This window comes from Dryobates pubescens, chromosome 22 (genome assembly GCF_014839835.1).
Source record: "Dryobates pubescens isolate bDryPub1 chromosome 22, bDryPub1.pri, whole genome shotgun sequence".
Classification (NCBI taxonomy): domain Eukaryota; kingdom Metazoa; phylum Chordata; class Aves; order Piciformes; family Picidae; genus Dryobates; species Dryobates pubescens.
This window is the reverse complement of record NC_071633.1, coordinates 5,094,386-5,109,878: the sequence shown is the minus strand read 5'-3', so window position 1 is coordinate 5,109,878 and position 15,493 is coordinate 5,094,386. Positions and strand designations below refer to the sequence as shown.

At 41.2% G+C, this 15,493-nt stretch overlaps 1 protein-coding gene across 1 annotated transcript; it reads left to right on the top strand.

Moving 5' to 3' along the window:
* The first annotated feature begins 5,384 nt into the window (after positions 1-5,384).
* FANCF (FA complementation group F) lies at positions 5,385-6,531 on the top strand. Its single transcript, XM_054171911.1, has one exon. It carries the CDS (start codon positions 5,400-5,402, stop codon positions 6,510-6,512), a length of 1,113 nt encoding a protein of 370 aa, XP_054027886.1. The 5' UTR covers positions 5,385-5,399; the 3' UTR covers positions 6,513-6,531.
* The last annotated feature ends 8,962 nt before the right edge of the window (positions 6,532-15,493 follow it).

The following is a 15,493-nucleotide window of genomic DNA, read 5'->3' as shown; positions in this document are numbered from 1 at the left end:
TTGGGATATTTCTTAATAAGTACCCAGAAAGAGAAGGAAGAGTTCAAACTGCCTCAGAGAGCTGTGTTTGTACACCTGATCCTATAATAAAAGTAGCATAAGTAACTAAGAATCTTCCAGGCCAGGAAAAAGGCCTGTAGACAAATGCTCTAATCATGCTGTGAATTATCAAACCCAGCAGCAAAGGAAACCTCTCCAAAAGGTATCACAAACGATGGCAGTGTGATCAAAGCACGCAGCTTAACACCTTACTATTCAACAGATGGCTTTATGCATGCTCTTATCCCACAGCAAAGGTAAGCTAAAAATGTATCAGCTCAAATAATTTTAAGGCAAAACTAGTTGTAGCTAAGACTTAATTGTAACTGGCTTTGAAGTGCACCTAAGATCATTTCATGTGGCTCATCTGGTGAGAGGGAGCGCTGTAAGTGTACTAACTTCATTTATACTCAACTATTCAAAGTCAGAAGAAGGTGGCAAAATTTGCCACTCAGATTTACTTATTTTTGTGTCTATAATAATAAAGAGCTCCTCCCCAGCTTAGCAGCTTTGCCCTGACTCATAGTATCAACATTAGACAGCAAGATCTGTTTATATGTTTAGATTCCTAACAATTCAGCTTTGGTATAGGGAGAGATAAGCAAAATGCCTAATGAGAGTGGGGTTTAAGATATCTCAGCAATGACATATGTTACATGTAGCAGTCTCTGAACACATGGATTTTCAATCAGTTTTCACTCTAATGCATTATGCAACTGCTGCTTGGTCACTGACATTGATTATTCTACTTGTAGGTATAACTCCATGACCTTTGCTATTAATACACATTACTATGACCATTGCTATTAATACACTGATATACTACAGGCAGAACCTGCCATGCTACCAGGGCAAACCCCTGCTGACAGACATGCTTTTTGTCCAGTCTGAGATCATGTTGAAGTAAAAATTAGTTGGTTCAATACATTTATTATGCAGTTTGATCCTGCACTTTGTTCTGTTCTCATTCCAAAACCCCATCACAGTCTTGCTAGCTTTTGAGATATGAGAAATTACATTGGCAAAAAAAATTTCTAACTGTACCAGAAGTTATGGAAGGGCTGACATGGTCTGCCAGGTACTGGCTGGACTAAGAACCTTGGTTTTCTGCTGAGTTTGTTGTAGAAATAGGAAGAAATTCTACAAGAATGATTCATAAATTAGGTCTTCAGTATCCATAAGTCACATTATAATGAGTGTGGCAACCTTATGCCTAGCATGCAATCTGAGGCAGCGAAACAAATCTCCTTACAGCTACAAAGTGAGTATTAGTGTCAGAAATATAGAAGATGATCATACATCTAAATGTACTTAGTTTTGTATTTGAAATAACACCTCCTGTCTAAAGAAAGGCCACTTTGGAGTTTTATAATGCTAGGTATACTGAATAAACAGTGCCCTAAATTTCTGTTCAGGAGGAATAGCATAACTGTGTTATAGCCAATATGACTTTTGAGAGGAAGGAAAATACAACAATGGAATCCAGACTTCTGGCCACTTTGACCAGTTTTGCTTCAAAACCGATATTTCCTGCCAGGAGGAATTTTACTGGCTCCATAACCACAGTGAAGAAACTCACTAGTTCCATAAAACTTCAGATGAATCTTTTACTTGACTTCTCATCTTAGATAAAACAGTACAGTAATTCATACAAAATGAAGGGCTTGTGAAACTGTTTTGCATGCTTCTCTGAAAAGTGGGCTTGTTTTCAGGGAGCTGTGGAAATGATTCTCTATCTAACAGACACTTTTCTTACTTGCTCAACAACTTTCACTGCCATGTATCTTATAAATCAAAACCTGGAATGGAGAAACATTTACTAGATCTTAACACAACAGTAGATTAATACTCTCAAATACTTTTGTCTAATTTCAGTGACTATTTTGGAGATTAAAGTGAAAGATAGACTTTATGGGGCAAAACCAGAACAGAACAAATAGGAACACAAGAAACACTGACTACTCTGATTCACACAATTACAGCTATTTGCAAGAAGCACATAGCAGGGAGCTTAAACAATCTAATATGTAGCAATAGCAAATCAGTGCTCTAGCCTATCATACAAAATATGTCTTGTTCCATTTTCTGTTTTCTTCTTTGCTTCTAATTCAGGCAGAACAAGGAGGTTACTTTTCAAACTGCATAATGAAGTGATAATTCCTCAAAATAGTTGAAAAATGCTACTTTAACCTATTTTCCTATCCTCCATAGAAGGAAGCCTCATGTATGTAGTCTGCATGATTTTCTTTGAGTTCTCTTTGTGGGTTCCATTACTTTTTAGGAAAAATAAAAGAGACTGTATCGTTTAGATGACATAAAATACACATCCAAACACAGCCCGAAACAATATGAGAGGCTAATATAAGAGTCATTAATAGGAGAGCAGACTGATATTAAACAACCAAAGAGCTATATGAGCCCTAGAAGTTAACTTCTTTTTTTTTTTTCCTGAAAAAGTAGGAAAACACCTCACACACACACAGAGCTATCTGAAAATCCACTCACCATTCTATCCTCCCTGTCTCTGTCCTCCTACCCTAAGTCCTGATATCCTCACCCAACTTTTCCCATCCCTTTCCCCAAAATTAACACTTTAACCCCCCCTTCTCAGTCTTGCAGTGCTGACCTCCTAAGTATCTCCCTACTATCCCATAGATGTTCTTTGGGTAGGAAATCAACTCAGCACTGCACAGATACTTTTAAAAACTCAGCAATATAGCAGCAGACTTAGCAGAAGTTGCTAGACAGTAACTACAAAATGCAAACTTTGATGTTCAGTAATCTTGCTGTTGGTAGGGAGAGCCCTAGAGCTACTCAAGCTACTAGCTGGCTAGAAATAAGACTGATCAGAGAATAGAGAGCACTTAAACATTACAGGAAAATAATTTACCTGTGAGAAAGAAACCACATTTGTTCAATTTAATTTGATTACCACAGGGCACTAGTATCAACAGATCAATCAACATATAAATAGATCCAAGTCTTACAGTGGAAGATCTAAAGTACATTCTGGGAGTGGCCAGGCTCTCAAATAATAACAAAAATCTTGGAGTAGAAATTGAATTCCTTCGACAGTGAGTGTGGAAAAAGAATTAGTTTTAAAGGGCTATTGTAGGGTAAGGATTTATTCCATTAATCATAATTGTCTCAGTGTTACCTTGTTTCTTTTGTTTGTTCCTTGAATTAATCTTCTAATGCATTCTTATGCAGAACTCTCCTTCAGATCAGGCTCTACTTTTTATTACATCCATCAGCTGTACCACATGATGACTGGAGATTCCAAATATAGCTGCAATACCTAGAAATACATAAATGTCTTTTTGTGCCTGAACTATTTTAGTACTGAGATGTCAAACTGTACCCCTCTGATGAAAAAATGCTAATATTTAGACATTTCACCCTGACTTGAGACAAACCCAAGTGCTGAAATACTCAGACTTTTTAATTATTTTTATTTTTTTTTTTTTTGTAAAATGGAAATTCCATTTTTCAGTCAGCTCTGCTGAGACCCATTAGAGCACACAGGCCATCCCCCTTCACATGCAAGAGTATTCCAGATACCAGTGGTTTTTCCAGACTGGTTAGACTTTCCCAACCTGTTTTTGTTAGTTTCCTGTGCTGCAAATGTGATTATTTGATTTCTTTCAACTGAAACATACAGAGATATTCACAGAATATAAACCCATATACTTTATCCAGTAAAGAAAAAGAACAGTGATGTGAAGGATTGCTTGTGAAAAGTTTTCTGATGTAAAGGGAAATATCTCTTCTCTTCTTTCATGACATGGAGCATATGCACCTCCATGAATATCCCTCACTAAAACAGAATGTGGGTCTGGGATTCACTGAAGCTATTTTCTTCCTGTATGTCACAGACCTTAATTCAGGAGATACTGTATTAAACCTAACTGAGAGGCCAAAGTACACAGCATGTAATCACCTTCCAACCACTTCAGGTTTCTGTCACTTTTAAGTAAAACATTAAGATGTCCCTAAGTGGTGAACTTAATTGTATATAACTGAAAAGTGCATGTTCCATCTTCTTTTTAATGTATATTAGTTTATAATATGCTTTGGAGTATATGGGCATGGCAGGTGAGAAGCAAGTATGAATTTATTAATAACAAAGGCAATCACATTGCTAGCAATGCAACCCTAATGGCTGACAGCACCAGGGACTCTTAAAGCCTTTCTGCTGCCTCTGCACCTACCTGCTCAGTAGCCAGGATCGTGTCAAGGGGCTCACGAGCTCCCTAAGGAGCACCTGGCAGCCCCCCAGCCTGTGCTCCAGTGCCCTGAAGCTCTCCCACAGCTGTTTCACCTCTCAGGATTGGAGAGGCAGGTGTGCAGAGGGCACCTGCAGAAGCTTCCAGAAGCCAGGCCAGTCTGGAATGCCCTGTGAGGGAATGCTGAGTGTGGCAGGTCTGTTGTGTGGACAAAAATGGAGGGAAAGGACCCAGCTGAGTTGAATCCTTGAGTTGTTGGACACAAGCAAGGCACCGAGGAACAGGTAGGCTGCATCCAGCAAGCTACATCTACCAGCCCAGCCTCCTCTCTAAAACTTGTAAGGCGGGAAGGTGAGCGGGATCACCTCTCCTTCCCATCTGAGAGGAGCACACTTCCACCATGCTGCGTGGAGGGTGTCTGTGTGAGAAACACCAAACTGATCCGTGCACAGAAGACCAGGGTAGGTGTCAGGCAACCAGAGACCTAGCACAGGTACCCAGGCAAGGCTGGGTACTCTGGGGAGCTACTCATGAGCTACAAAGCCATTAGTTGGCAGATCTAAAGAGCAAGGCCCGCGAGGAGCAGCTGAGGGAGCTGGGGTTTAGTCTGGAGAAAAGGAAACCCAGTGGAGACCTCACTCTCTACAACTGCTTGAAAGGAATTTGTAGTGAGTTGGAGATCAGTCTCTTCTCCCAAATAACATGTGATAGGACAAGAGAAAATGGCCTGAAGCTGTGCAGGGAAGTTTAGATCTGGTATTTTAAAAAATTTCTTCACTGAGAGGGTTGTCAAGCCCTGGAGCAGGCTGCCCAAGGAAATAGTGAAGTCACTACTACTGGAAGCTGTGCTTTAATGCGGTGCTCTGGTGGACTTGGTAGTTCTGGGTTAAGGGTTGGACTTGGCGATGTTAAAGGTTTTTCCAAGCTAAACAATTCTGTGATTAGACGCCAGTAGGCCTAACGGAGAGCGGGTAAAGGCGCCTTTAAGGGAAAACCAATCCTCATCAGATTGACGTCAGATATAACCAATAGAATCACAAGTTCCCACCCTCCCCGGTTCCGATTGGCCCCTATTCCTGGCGGAAGGCGGAACTTCTGCTCAAACCGGTGGCGCCAAGGTCGGTGGCGCCCGCCATGGAGGCTATCCTGGAGCAGGTGGAGCAGCTGCCTGCGCTTCTGACCGTCTCCCGTTCCTCGCTGGTGCGGGAGTGGGACTCCGTGACCTTGGACAGGGCTCTAGAGTGGGCCCGGTATTTCCAACATCTCCACAACCGCTTCCGCACACGGCCTGTGCTCCGGGAGGCCCTCGGGCGGCGGCTGCGGCGGGGTCAGCCTAGCACTCTGCTCGGCTTCCCTATCCTGGGACGCAGCCCGCAGCTGCTGGGCCTGGCGCTGCTGGAGAACCGCGCTCTACCGCCCGCAGCCTGCCGCCGCCTGATTCACAGCCTACTGCAGCCCGCCGACGAGGAGGTCGGCCCCAAGCCCTGCAGCCTGCCGCTTCTTGCCCGCCGTAAGGCCGCTTCCCGCCTGCTGGCGCTGCTGCCCCACGGTCCGCCGCGGGCCTTGGAGGAGTTGGAGCCGCAGGTGCAGGCCGAGGCACAGCTGCTGTTGAGCCGGCTGCGGGAGGAGAGGCAGGAGGCCGAGCAGGCTGGGGAGGCCGCGGGGCGGCTTTGCTGGCTGTCTGGTGTCCTGGACCAGCTGCCCGGGCCCCGAGCTTTCAAGGTGGTGGCGGCAGCGCTGCTGCTGTTGAGGCAGGGGAGAGACACTGAACGGGCCGGAAGCGAGTGTCGAGATGGGGACAGGATGGATGGAAATCAGGAGAGTGCAACAGGAGACGAATACGTTGCTGGGCAGCTGCTTTCCTGGCTGCTGGGGAACCCGGAGCGATTTTCGGCTTTCTGCCTTTTCCTTCCAGGCTCCCTTCTTGCCCCCCTAGCTGGTCATTATTCCCAGTTAAGCAGACCCTATCTGGACCTCTTAACCGGCTGGGGAAGCCACTTGCTTTATGACCCCTTGCAGGGGAAGTGGGTTAAAAGTTGCCTTGAGAAAGCTGAGTTGTCCTGGGAGGAGCTGAAGGAGCGCTTCAGCTCTCTCTGTCGGGGATCTGTGCAACTCAGGGAGCAGACCCAAGCTGCTCTGAAACACCTGAAGGCAAGGGATGGAGACTTTGAAGTCTGTGGCCTAAGCTTGTGGACTGACTTACTGATGGAATTAGAGGAAACTTTGAGGAAAGAAGCAGAACACTAATGCGTGAATGCAAAAGCAACATGAGAACTTTTCTGAAATCCAGCAAGTTCGTTTAATATGAAAGACAAGAAAACTGTACCTCACTTTGGGCAGGAAACCAAGTGTTGGGGCTGCCAATCACACTGTTTCTGACTGCATATGAAGTCTTTACGGGAGGCCTGGTTCTTTCTTGTAATTGCACTGTCAAGTCTGATCACCGCAGGAAATGTTTTCCTTTTCAGTACTTACTGCTCACCTAATAAAATAAATTCTTTCTGTTTCAAATACAGAGTAGTTTTCTGTTTAGAAAGTATTACAGTTCAGATATGGTCATAGTAGTGGGGTCTAACTGTTGGAGGCTGACCAAAAGCTCAAAGGGATGGTGGAGTTTCAAACGTGAAAACCCCAAACTCACGGTTAATTTACAGGTTTTTATCTTCATTGGTCTGTCTGCACTGCTCTGGTGGCCACTTTTCATGCTTCTAGAAGTCTTGAACAGGACTTAGACCCGAGAGAAAGCCAACTGGAAAGCTTATTGTAAAATTCTAAAATTAGAAGGCTTTATTAGTTGCTATATTATATGATAATATGCAAGTATTTCCTAAGGAAACTGCAGTAAAATGTAGGGTGGTCTGTGTGGTTTTCCTCCCTTTCCCAAGATTTCTTGCACAATTTGTGGAAGAGAAAAGTGAGCAGACAACAATTTTTATTAGATAACAATTTGTTATAGTCTTAATTTTCTGCTTAATCAGATTTTGTTCCCAGAAACTGATTAGGGTAATCTCTATTGCACCTTATCACTGTCATTTAAAATGAGTATGATAATGGAGAGGTAATGTGTTCATGCATATTTAGCTCTGTAAGCTGGTATTGCCAAAAGTGAGCAGTGAGATGAGAGCATAGTCAAGGAAGATGGGCCAGATGTGAGTACTGCAAAAAGAGGTCTTCATTAATGTTTCGTGTGGAGTTCCTGTCAAATACTTCCTGTAGCCCATATTCTTGTTTCAGCATCAGCTGTGACATCTTTCCTCTGTTGCTGAAGTCCCCTTAGGAAGGGTTAGAAGGTGCTTCACACTCCTGCTTATAAACTTTAAAAAGCAAACATACTGAGAAGTATAATCTGGATTGAAGCTAAGTAGTGTAATTGTATTGCAGTATAAAGTAGCATATCGAACTATGGCAAGTATTTCTGTACCACAAAACTAGAGTGAGAAAGATCTTCTGGTTTGGAAATGGAAACCATTACTGCAAGGAGATGAATATTGTTTGTCTGGGAAAAGAAGAATGCCTTTTCTAGGTTGTCTGGAAATAATTAAAGACATAAGTTCTAATTCTTCCCCCTCTTCTAAAACAAAAGATACACCCAAGGGTAGCATAGTTTAAAGAGTTAGAAGGACATGTTGCTAATCTCCTATCAAAAATATGGCTGTTTTCTTTGGATTTCTTGCTACATCATGTCAGAGAAGCAAAGAAGTTACGGAGATCTGTAGATGAATGTGTTCTAAAAGCTACACCAGTGGCAGCTGTCTTCCTCCATTCTTTAACCAGCTCGTCCCTCTTAGGAGCTTATAGGGGGTGGTCAGTCCTTAAAGACAGCCCCATGTCATTGAACCTCAGGAGAGAATTGATATTTCTGTGGTATCTAGGAATATGACCACTGTCTATAAGTGTTTTAAATGACTTAAAAGTATAAAGTGTGAAGTTTGAACCTAGGTTGTCTAGCCACATTTCCCTGTGTTATGGAGTTTTGGCATTTGGTGTGGAAACTCTGCACTTGAGCCTGCTCTTAACGCTTTTAACAGGCATAAGGAGTTTTGTCTGTTAGAATACTTTTTGCTATCAGTGGTTTCTGATGAATGATATACCCAAAGATGCTAGTCACAAGTCATTCTTTTCTCCCTGGCTGTGTGTTAAGGGTGAATATCAAATGTTGCCGTAACATAACAAACCTTTTCAGTGCTTCTTCTGCACAAAAATCTAATGGGAAAAGTTGGCTGCTGGTGTTCCCTCTTAGTGAGGGATAGTTGTTCACAACTGTTAAAAAAGCTGACTCTTCCCAGCTACCTGAGTCTCTGTGACAAATCTCAATGAGAGTTAAGTCTTAGTTTTGCATGCCAGGGTAGATGTTTCCTGTTGTACCCTGCACATTGATCACGAGTTAAGTCTCTTAGCAGCTTTCAACTACTTCTAGAATAAATCTGATGTTTGTAGGGCGTTAGTTTGGGCTGTTTAATGTCTTGCTTTTTGATAGACTTAAGGACACCTATGGAATACTCTACTGGAGTAGCTAGGAAGTAAATAGGGCCTTCAGTACAACTTTATTAACCAAAGTAATAACGGGGGGGGGGGGGGGGTAGGCGAGTGATGGGCCTGTGTAGACCATATATATTTTATTTCCAGCTCTGTCCTCCTTATAGGAAACCTGAACAGTAAGGTTTAGCCGTAGTGAGGCAGAAGCACCTGGTTATAGCAATTTCACAAAAATGTTCCAGTCTGTCCCAAATACATTATAAAGAGGTGCCAGATCCATGATTACCAAATTCCAAAGTCCATATGGCATTTATTGAAATGAATGCAGCAGTCCACATCCCCTATTATTTCAGCATGCTCGTCGAGTTTGCCAGGTAGCTCTGCAAATGACACTTAATGAAATTTTTTTGGAACTCCCATTTTTAATAAAAGTGTGAAGAGGGAAGGAAAAAGCATGATGTCTGTAACCTTCCCCCTCTATGTATTTGCAGCTCCTCTTTGCATGCTGAGGTTTGCAGCCCAAATTTACAAACTCTGAACCTAAACAATCTCAGCAGTCATGGGAAGTAAGATATTGGAAATGACAGACTGCAGCCTCTTCCTTTACCACCTTCTTACCTTTTTTGCTAACAATAAGATAGATTTCTGCTGTTTTCTTTATTGAAATGAAGATTGACAAAACTGTTATATCCCTGTTTCAGAAGACTGACAAGGATTGTGATCAATCAGGCTTTTACTTGCCCAGTAAATAGCTAAGACAGATACATTTTGCTATCACTGATCCAGTGATTTATTTATTTTTTTGAAGTAGCCAAAGGAGGACATTCTACCTTTTGTCAAACAGCCCTGTAGCTCTCCACAGGTAACAAACTAGAAGGTGTCTGGGTACTGAGTTGCTTGTTTTCTTATTTATCTTGTCTCCTAGCTTGTGATAACCCTAAGAAGAAAAATCTAGAAGAAAACTATTTATATATTCTAGTAATTTGTACTATGTATCTATACACCAGAATAAGGATAAATGGTGTAGAATAAAGTGTTCATTTAGGCTGTGGAGAGAGTAGATTTCCCCTTCACCAGATGGAAGTGAGTTAGCTACTGCTGGGGACAACACTGGGTCTGTGAATGCTGTGATTTTTATTTTTTAAGTGAAAATCAAAAGACTTTTGATTTGATGTTGGCTGCTCTGCTAAAGCACTCAGCCTTTGTGCTCCCTAATGACCACTTGGATCAATGCTTTAACAGGCAAGAATATTAAGGTAGTGAATGAGAAATGTAGCTGTGTGTGCAGGGTAGGAAACTGCTTATTTAAATAGGGGTTGCTCTGGGAGAGGTGAGCACAAAAGAACAATATCCTATCTGCTCTGGTATAAAAAAAGCCTTGAATAATCACAAGAGTGATCAGGAAAAGTAGCTTTTATTAGTTAATAATTAATATAAATTCTTTTCCCAAGCTGTTTTGTGTCAGTATTGTATCTGCCTCATAGAATGGCTTAGGTTGGAAGGGACCTCAGAGATCATTACTCCAACCTTCCCACCATGGGTATGAGGGATTAAACATTATTTTGACCAAACACATCATTCTCTATTAATCAGTTATATGCCTGTGCTGAGTTTCAGATTAAGAGATGATAGACAACATAGGAAAATAGTACATGTTTGTTCTCTCTTATTTATATGCTGCTTTTTTTTTTTTAACATCTCAAGGGAAAAATAAATGCCTGTAGCAAGGAACTAGACCTGAGATAAACAGAGTTAAGATACAATTCCTTTTATCATTTTTCACATGTAGCTTCAGAAAATGTTAAGCATGGTAACATGGCTGCTGCTTCAACATTGAAATAATTCCTATACCAATCCCACTTTAATTCCTTGTATGGCAATACCTTAGAGTTACTTCATGTCTTTGTTTCATTGAGTCAGTTCTTTTCACAACTGGAAATCTTTGGCCCTAGATCTTTAATCAGAGTGGCTGGTGTTTTATTTACAGTTAGTGTTTTGAATCATCTCAGATACCACAGAGGGTGGCAGCAGAGTCTCTCTGTACAGATGAGCTTGGACTAATCCAAGGGGAGAATCCAACCTTGAGGGCAATTTCTAGAGGCAGAAGAGATACAGGGAATAAACACCCACTGTGGTGCTGTCCATGCAGAAATTTCTGGTTGGAAAATCCTACTGAGAGTCTTATCTTGTCCTTGCAATTTTGATTTTAGCAGCTCTTTAATTTAATGTAAGATCAGGTAACAATATAAACTGTATCCCATAAGTGTCTCTGTCTACAGACCTGTTTTATTAATAGCATTAGATATTTGGCTCTTAAATTCCTTTTCTATTGCATGATAAATTCCTGTAGTATTATGTGATCAATTTACTGTAACTCTTAACTGAGACACTTTACCAGAAATGATAGCAATATGCACTGCACACAGAATATAGCAATCAAGTTCTGAATTTCAGCCTGAAATGCACCTTCCTATTATATTTCTCCCTCTGGGAAGAACGTCCAGGATGAATGCTCAGACACGGGCTATTCATAGTGTGCAGCTCGCAGAGAGGCTAATCCCAGCGTCTGATAAAACATTATTTAAGTTTTTGGCAGTCATCATGAGTTTTAAATCCCACCACAAAGATTCAGTTTGAATGTTTTCCTAAGGATCACTTCCAGGAATGAAATGATATGAACTGCTTCTACCTGCACATTGTATCCCTGTTCCTCTTGCAGTGTCTTAGACTTTATGACCATCTGACCAGGAAACCGTAATTGTGGGCTTGGGTTTCTGTACGTAGTACTTTTCTCAACAGAAAGTTAGCTGTGAGAGACAATGATTCTGTACTTTCTGTTGTGTATGATAAAACTTACACCTATGAAAATAAGCCAGCAATATTGAGCCAGTTGTTATATGATCCAGTGGTCAGTTAAATGCATAGAGAAATACTTGATTTTAATTGATGAATAACGAAAAAATTGTATGGGTTTATTTGTTTTGCTCTCCTAGGGGAATGTAATGAATCCTCTTGAAATGCCAGTGGGCCAAAAATGTAAATCCAACTTTTATTTCCAATACTTCCAGGCAGTGCTGTCATTAATATTTTCATATTAATGTAAATGAAGTAGGTAGGAACAATTGATTTCTTCTAGGGCTTAATTGGACGTGATCAATCCCTAAAACAAGTCTGACAACAAGGTCATTCATCAGCTGCTTAATGTTGCAATAGCCTAAGCTTGCCCTTTCAGCTAGGAAAAGATGCCATGCCCTGGGGAAAAGTGTTTAAAAATCATTATGCTGTTGACAACAAATTGTGTGCTGTTGTCTCTTAGAGCCTTATCATTCTTCAGGTTGAGGTGAAAGTTGCTGAGTTCAGGTGTTTTATAATTTTCTGGGTAATAGTATCTCTTCTTAAGCTTAAAATTTCTTTTGCATAGTAAAAATATATAAGGAGTCAAGAAAGCTAAATTTATCAATACACTGAGACTGACAGCTGCTTGGTCTGGCTGAAACTTCTGAGAAAACAGATGGAATTCTCTTCCTACCTACAGAAATGCCATAGAATTGTTAGGGTTGGAAGGGACCTCAAGGATCATCTAGTTCCAACTCCCCTGCCATGGGCAGGGACACCTCACACTACATCAGGTTGCTCAAAACCACATCCAGCCTGGCTTTAAAAACCTCCAGGGATGGGGCTTTACCAACTTCCTGGGCAACCCGTTCCAGTATCTTCACCACCCTCCTAACTTCTTCCTAACATCCAATCTGAATCTACCCATTTCTATTTTTTCCATTCCCCCTAGTCCTATCATTACCTGACACCCCGTAAAGTCCCTCCACAGCTTTCTTGTAGGCCCCCTTAAAATACTGGAAGGCCTCTTTGGAGCTTTCTTTTCTCCAGACTGAACAGCCCCAACTCCCTCAGTCTGTCCTCATAGGAGAGGAGCTCCATCTCTCTAATCATCTTCGTGGCCCTTCTCTGGATATGCTCCAGCATGTCCAGATCCTTCTTGTAATAGGGCCTCCAGAACTGGAAGCAGTACTCCAGGTGACGTATCACCAGAGTGGAGTAGAGGAGGAGTATCACCTCCTTTGACCTGCTGGCTGTGCTTCTCTTGATGAAGCCCAGGATGTGATTTGCTTTCTTCCTTCCAGTGTTGTCTCACTTTTGCTGTTTCTGATTTGAGAAAACCCTTCCCTTTTCTCTGCCCTAGAAGGTCTGACTCAAATAGTGGTTGGGCACTGTGCTGGGGCACAACTTTCCTGCTGTGAAATTCTGCTGTTTGCTGTTAATCATAATCCTGATCTTCTGTAAGTGGTGAGCGGAGCTTAGACCACGTGGCTCATGATGACAGAAGCTGCAGTTGTAACATTTTGAAGTGATAATTGTTCTAATACTGTTGGAGCCTGTCCAGTAAAAGTGAGAAAATAAGTTTTAACTGGATCAAGCCTAACACTGAGCAAGATAGAGAAAGTTCTTCACCAAGAGAGTCGTTCGTCATTGGAATGGGCTGCCCAGGGAGGTGGTGGAGTCGCTGTCCCTGGAGGTGTTCAAGAGGGGATTGGATGTGGCACTTGGTGCCATGGTCTAATCATGAGGTCCGTGGTGACAGGTTGGACTCAATGATCTTTGAGGTCTCTTCCAACCTTAGCGATACTGTGATAAAGCATGAATTTTGGTGTGAAATGTAACAGTGTCTTTACCAAAGCAGGAAGAGAAGCTACAGTTACATTTGAAAGACTGTACAACTAGGGCAGGAGTTTCTGTGTAACAAATTTATTCTGTGAAAAGATAATTGTTTCTTTAAAGAATCTGAGGAATGATTCCTAAGGTGTTAACTCTGGTTGCACAAAACTCTCCTCTTCACACTTTCCATCTAAGTTTTCTAAGGCTTTCTCTTTGTCTTATGACTTTCTGCATAGGGCATTTAAAAAACCTGTTCAGTCTGAGAAGAGAAAATGGCATAAATCATTCTTGTCTGTGTGCTCAGTAATGTCAAAAACACGTGTAGCTGACACTGCCAGTTCAAGGCTCTTGTTGGAAATGTGAAATAAATTATGAAGGACTAACAGGAACAAATCACAGAAGGTGCATTATCCAAACACAGACAGATACACACTCCAGTAGTCAGTGGACATATGGTTGGATCTGGAATTACTGCAGTAACTTCAGGTAATAGTGAGCATGCACTAGCCTCTAATTACAACAGGAAAACATTGGACCCTGTGCACTGCACTGACAAATTGCTCCCAGTGGTATCTAAGTTATTTCACTGGTGTCATTATAGCCTCTAGCAAAGTCAGGATATTTGAAAAGAGTATGGTGTCTGCAACCTATTAAAGATATTATATCCCTATTTATAGTCTAGTTCCATGAATAGAAAATTCCAACAGAAGAACATTTACTATAGAAATTTTGGAATATGGAGCTTTTAAAGGCAGTTGTGTTTAGTTTATGGGCCAGGTATTTAGAAAAAAGTAATTAAAGCCACCTTGCTCATTAACCTTTCAGTTCCTCATAGAGCAGTTTAAGCACAAGAAAGTGATTGCATTTTGATTGGTAATGCTTCAGTGAACTGGACCTCTTCCCTGTGTATGTGCATTTTATTAGGCTGCAGTCTCTAAACACTTGCATGTGGTTTTGTTCTACCACAATTTAATGGACATGATGATCTTCTAAACTCTTTGAGCTCATGGAATCCAATCACCTTTTGCCATGTGCTTTGTTCAGTCCTTTTTACATTTGCTCTGCAAAGGCAAAATACCAGAAATCCATGGCATAACCACATCACCATGGTTATTGCTAGTGTGCACTGACTAAGACAACTCAGCATGTTGTAAGCAATGACAAGTCAATACAATGATTTATAGAATGCATATTTGGGCTCTAGCTTTATAAATTGGAAGAAATAACAGCATCAGCATTATCTCTCTATTGTGGTCTGAGTATGATGAACATAAGTCAACAAATTATTATTCCTTTTAGAGGATATCTTGGGTGGGGAAGGAAAACCCTTCCTTGCAGTTGGCCCAAGAAATGAGTTTGCTGATCCACAAATTGCTATTTCAAAACAATATATGGGTTACCAACAGAGGCAGCTTTGAAAGTATTCTAATTCTCAGAAGCTAATTAGTGTATTGGTGGAGATGAAGTCCTCATGTTAATCTTTCTATTTTTTCCCCATCAGCAATTAAAAATAAAAGCTAAACACCACAAAAGGCAAAAGAAAGCTTTTTGCTGGTTTTCAGTTACAGAAAGATAAGCCACGTGTTGGATTAAGTTGTTCTTCCTTCAGTCTTCCTGAAGACATATTCAAATAAACCTAAAATACAGAGCCTTTTAAAATGCAAATGTTTTTCATCATCTTGGCAGATGTGACATGCAGTTGTAACACACCTGATGAATCCTTGTCACTACAAAAGTTTCAGGCACAGTGGCATTTTGCTCTTTATGCTGAAGATCATGACTTCGGTATTTGGTGAATGTAGCACATGTACTTGAGGTAAAAAGTTCAGCTACTGATTAAGGTCTGGAGGGAACTTTTTTTCCACCAAGATTAGAAGTGACCTGTGGGTTTCATTTGCCTTTGTATTTAGCTACATATTTTATAGTGTGAAATTCTCACTGCAAATGTTGGAAATGTTGGTTCTTTTAGTCTCCCCTTTGGAGCCTGCTGTGTGCAATAGTGCAGCATAACTAAGATGTTTTGGTCCAACTAAAGCAACTGGTCTCAAAAAGAAAGTTCTTGAATTGTAAATGGTAAAAAA

What these genes read in the sequence shown, in the direction of transcription:
- FANCF (XM_054171911.1), top strand. Translation starts at nt 5,400, where the DNA reads ATGGAGGCTATCCTGGAGCAGGTGGAGCAGCTGCCTGCGCTTCTGACC.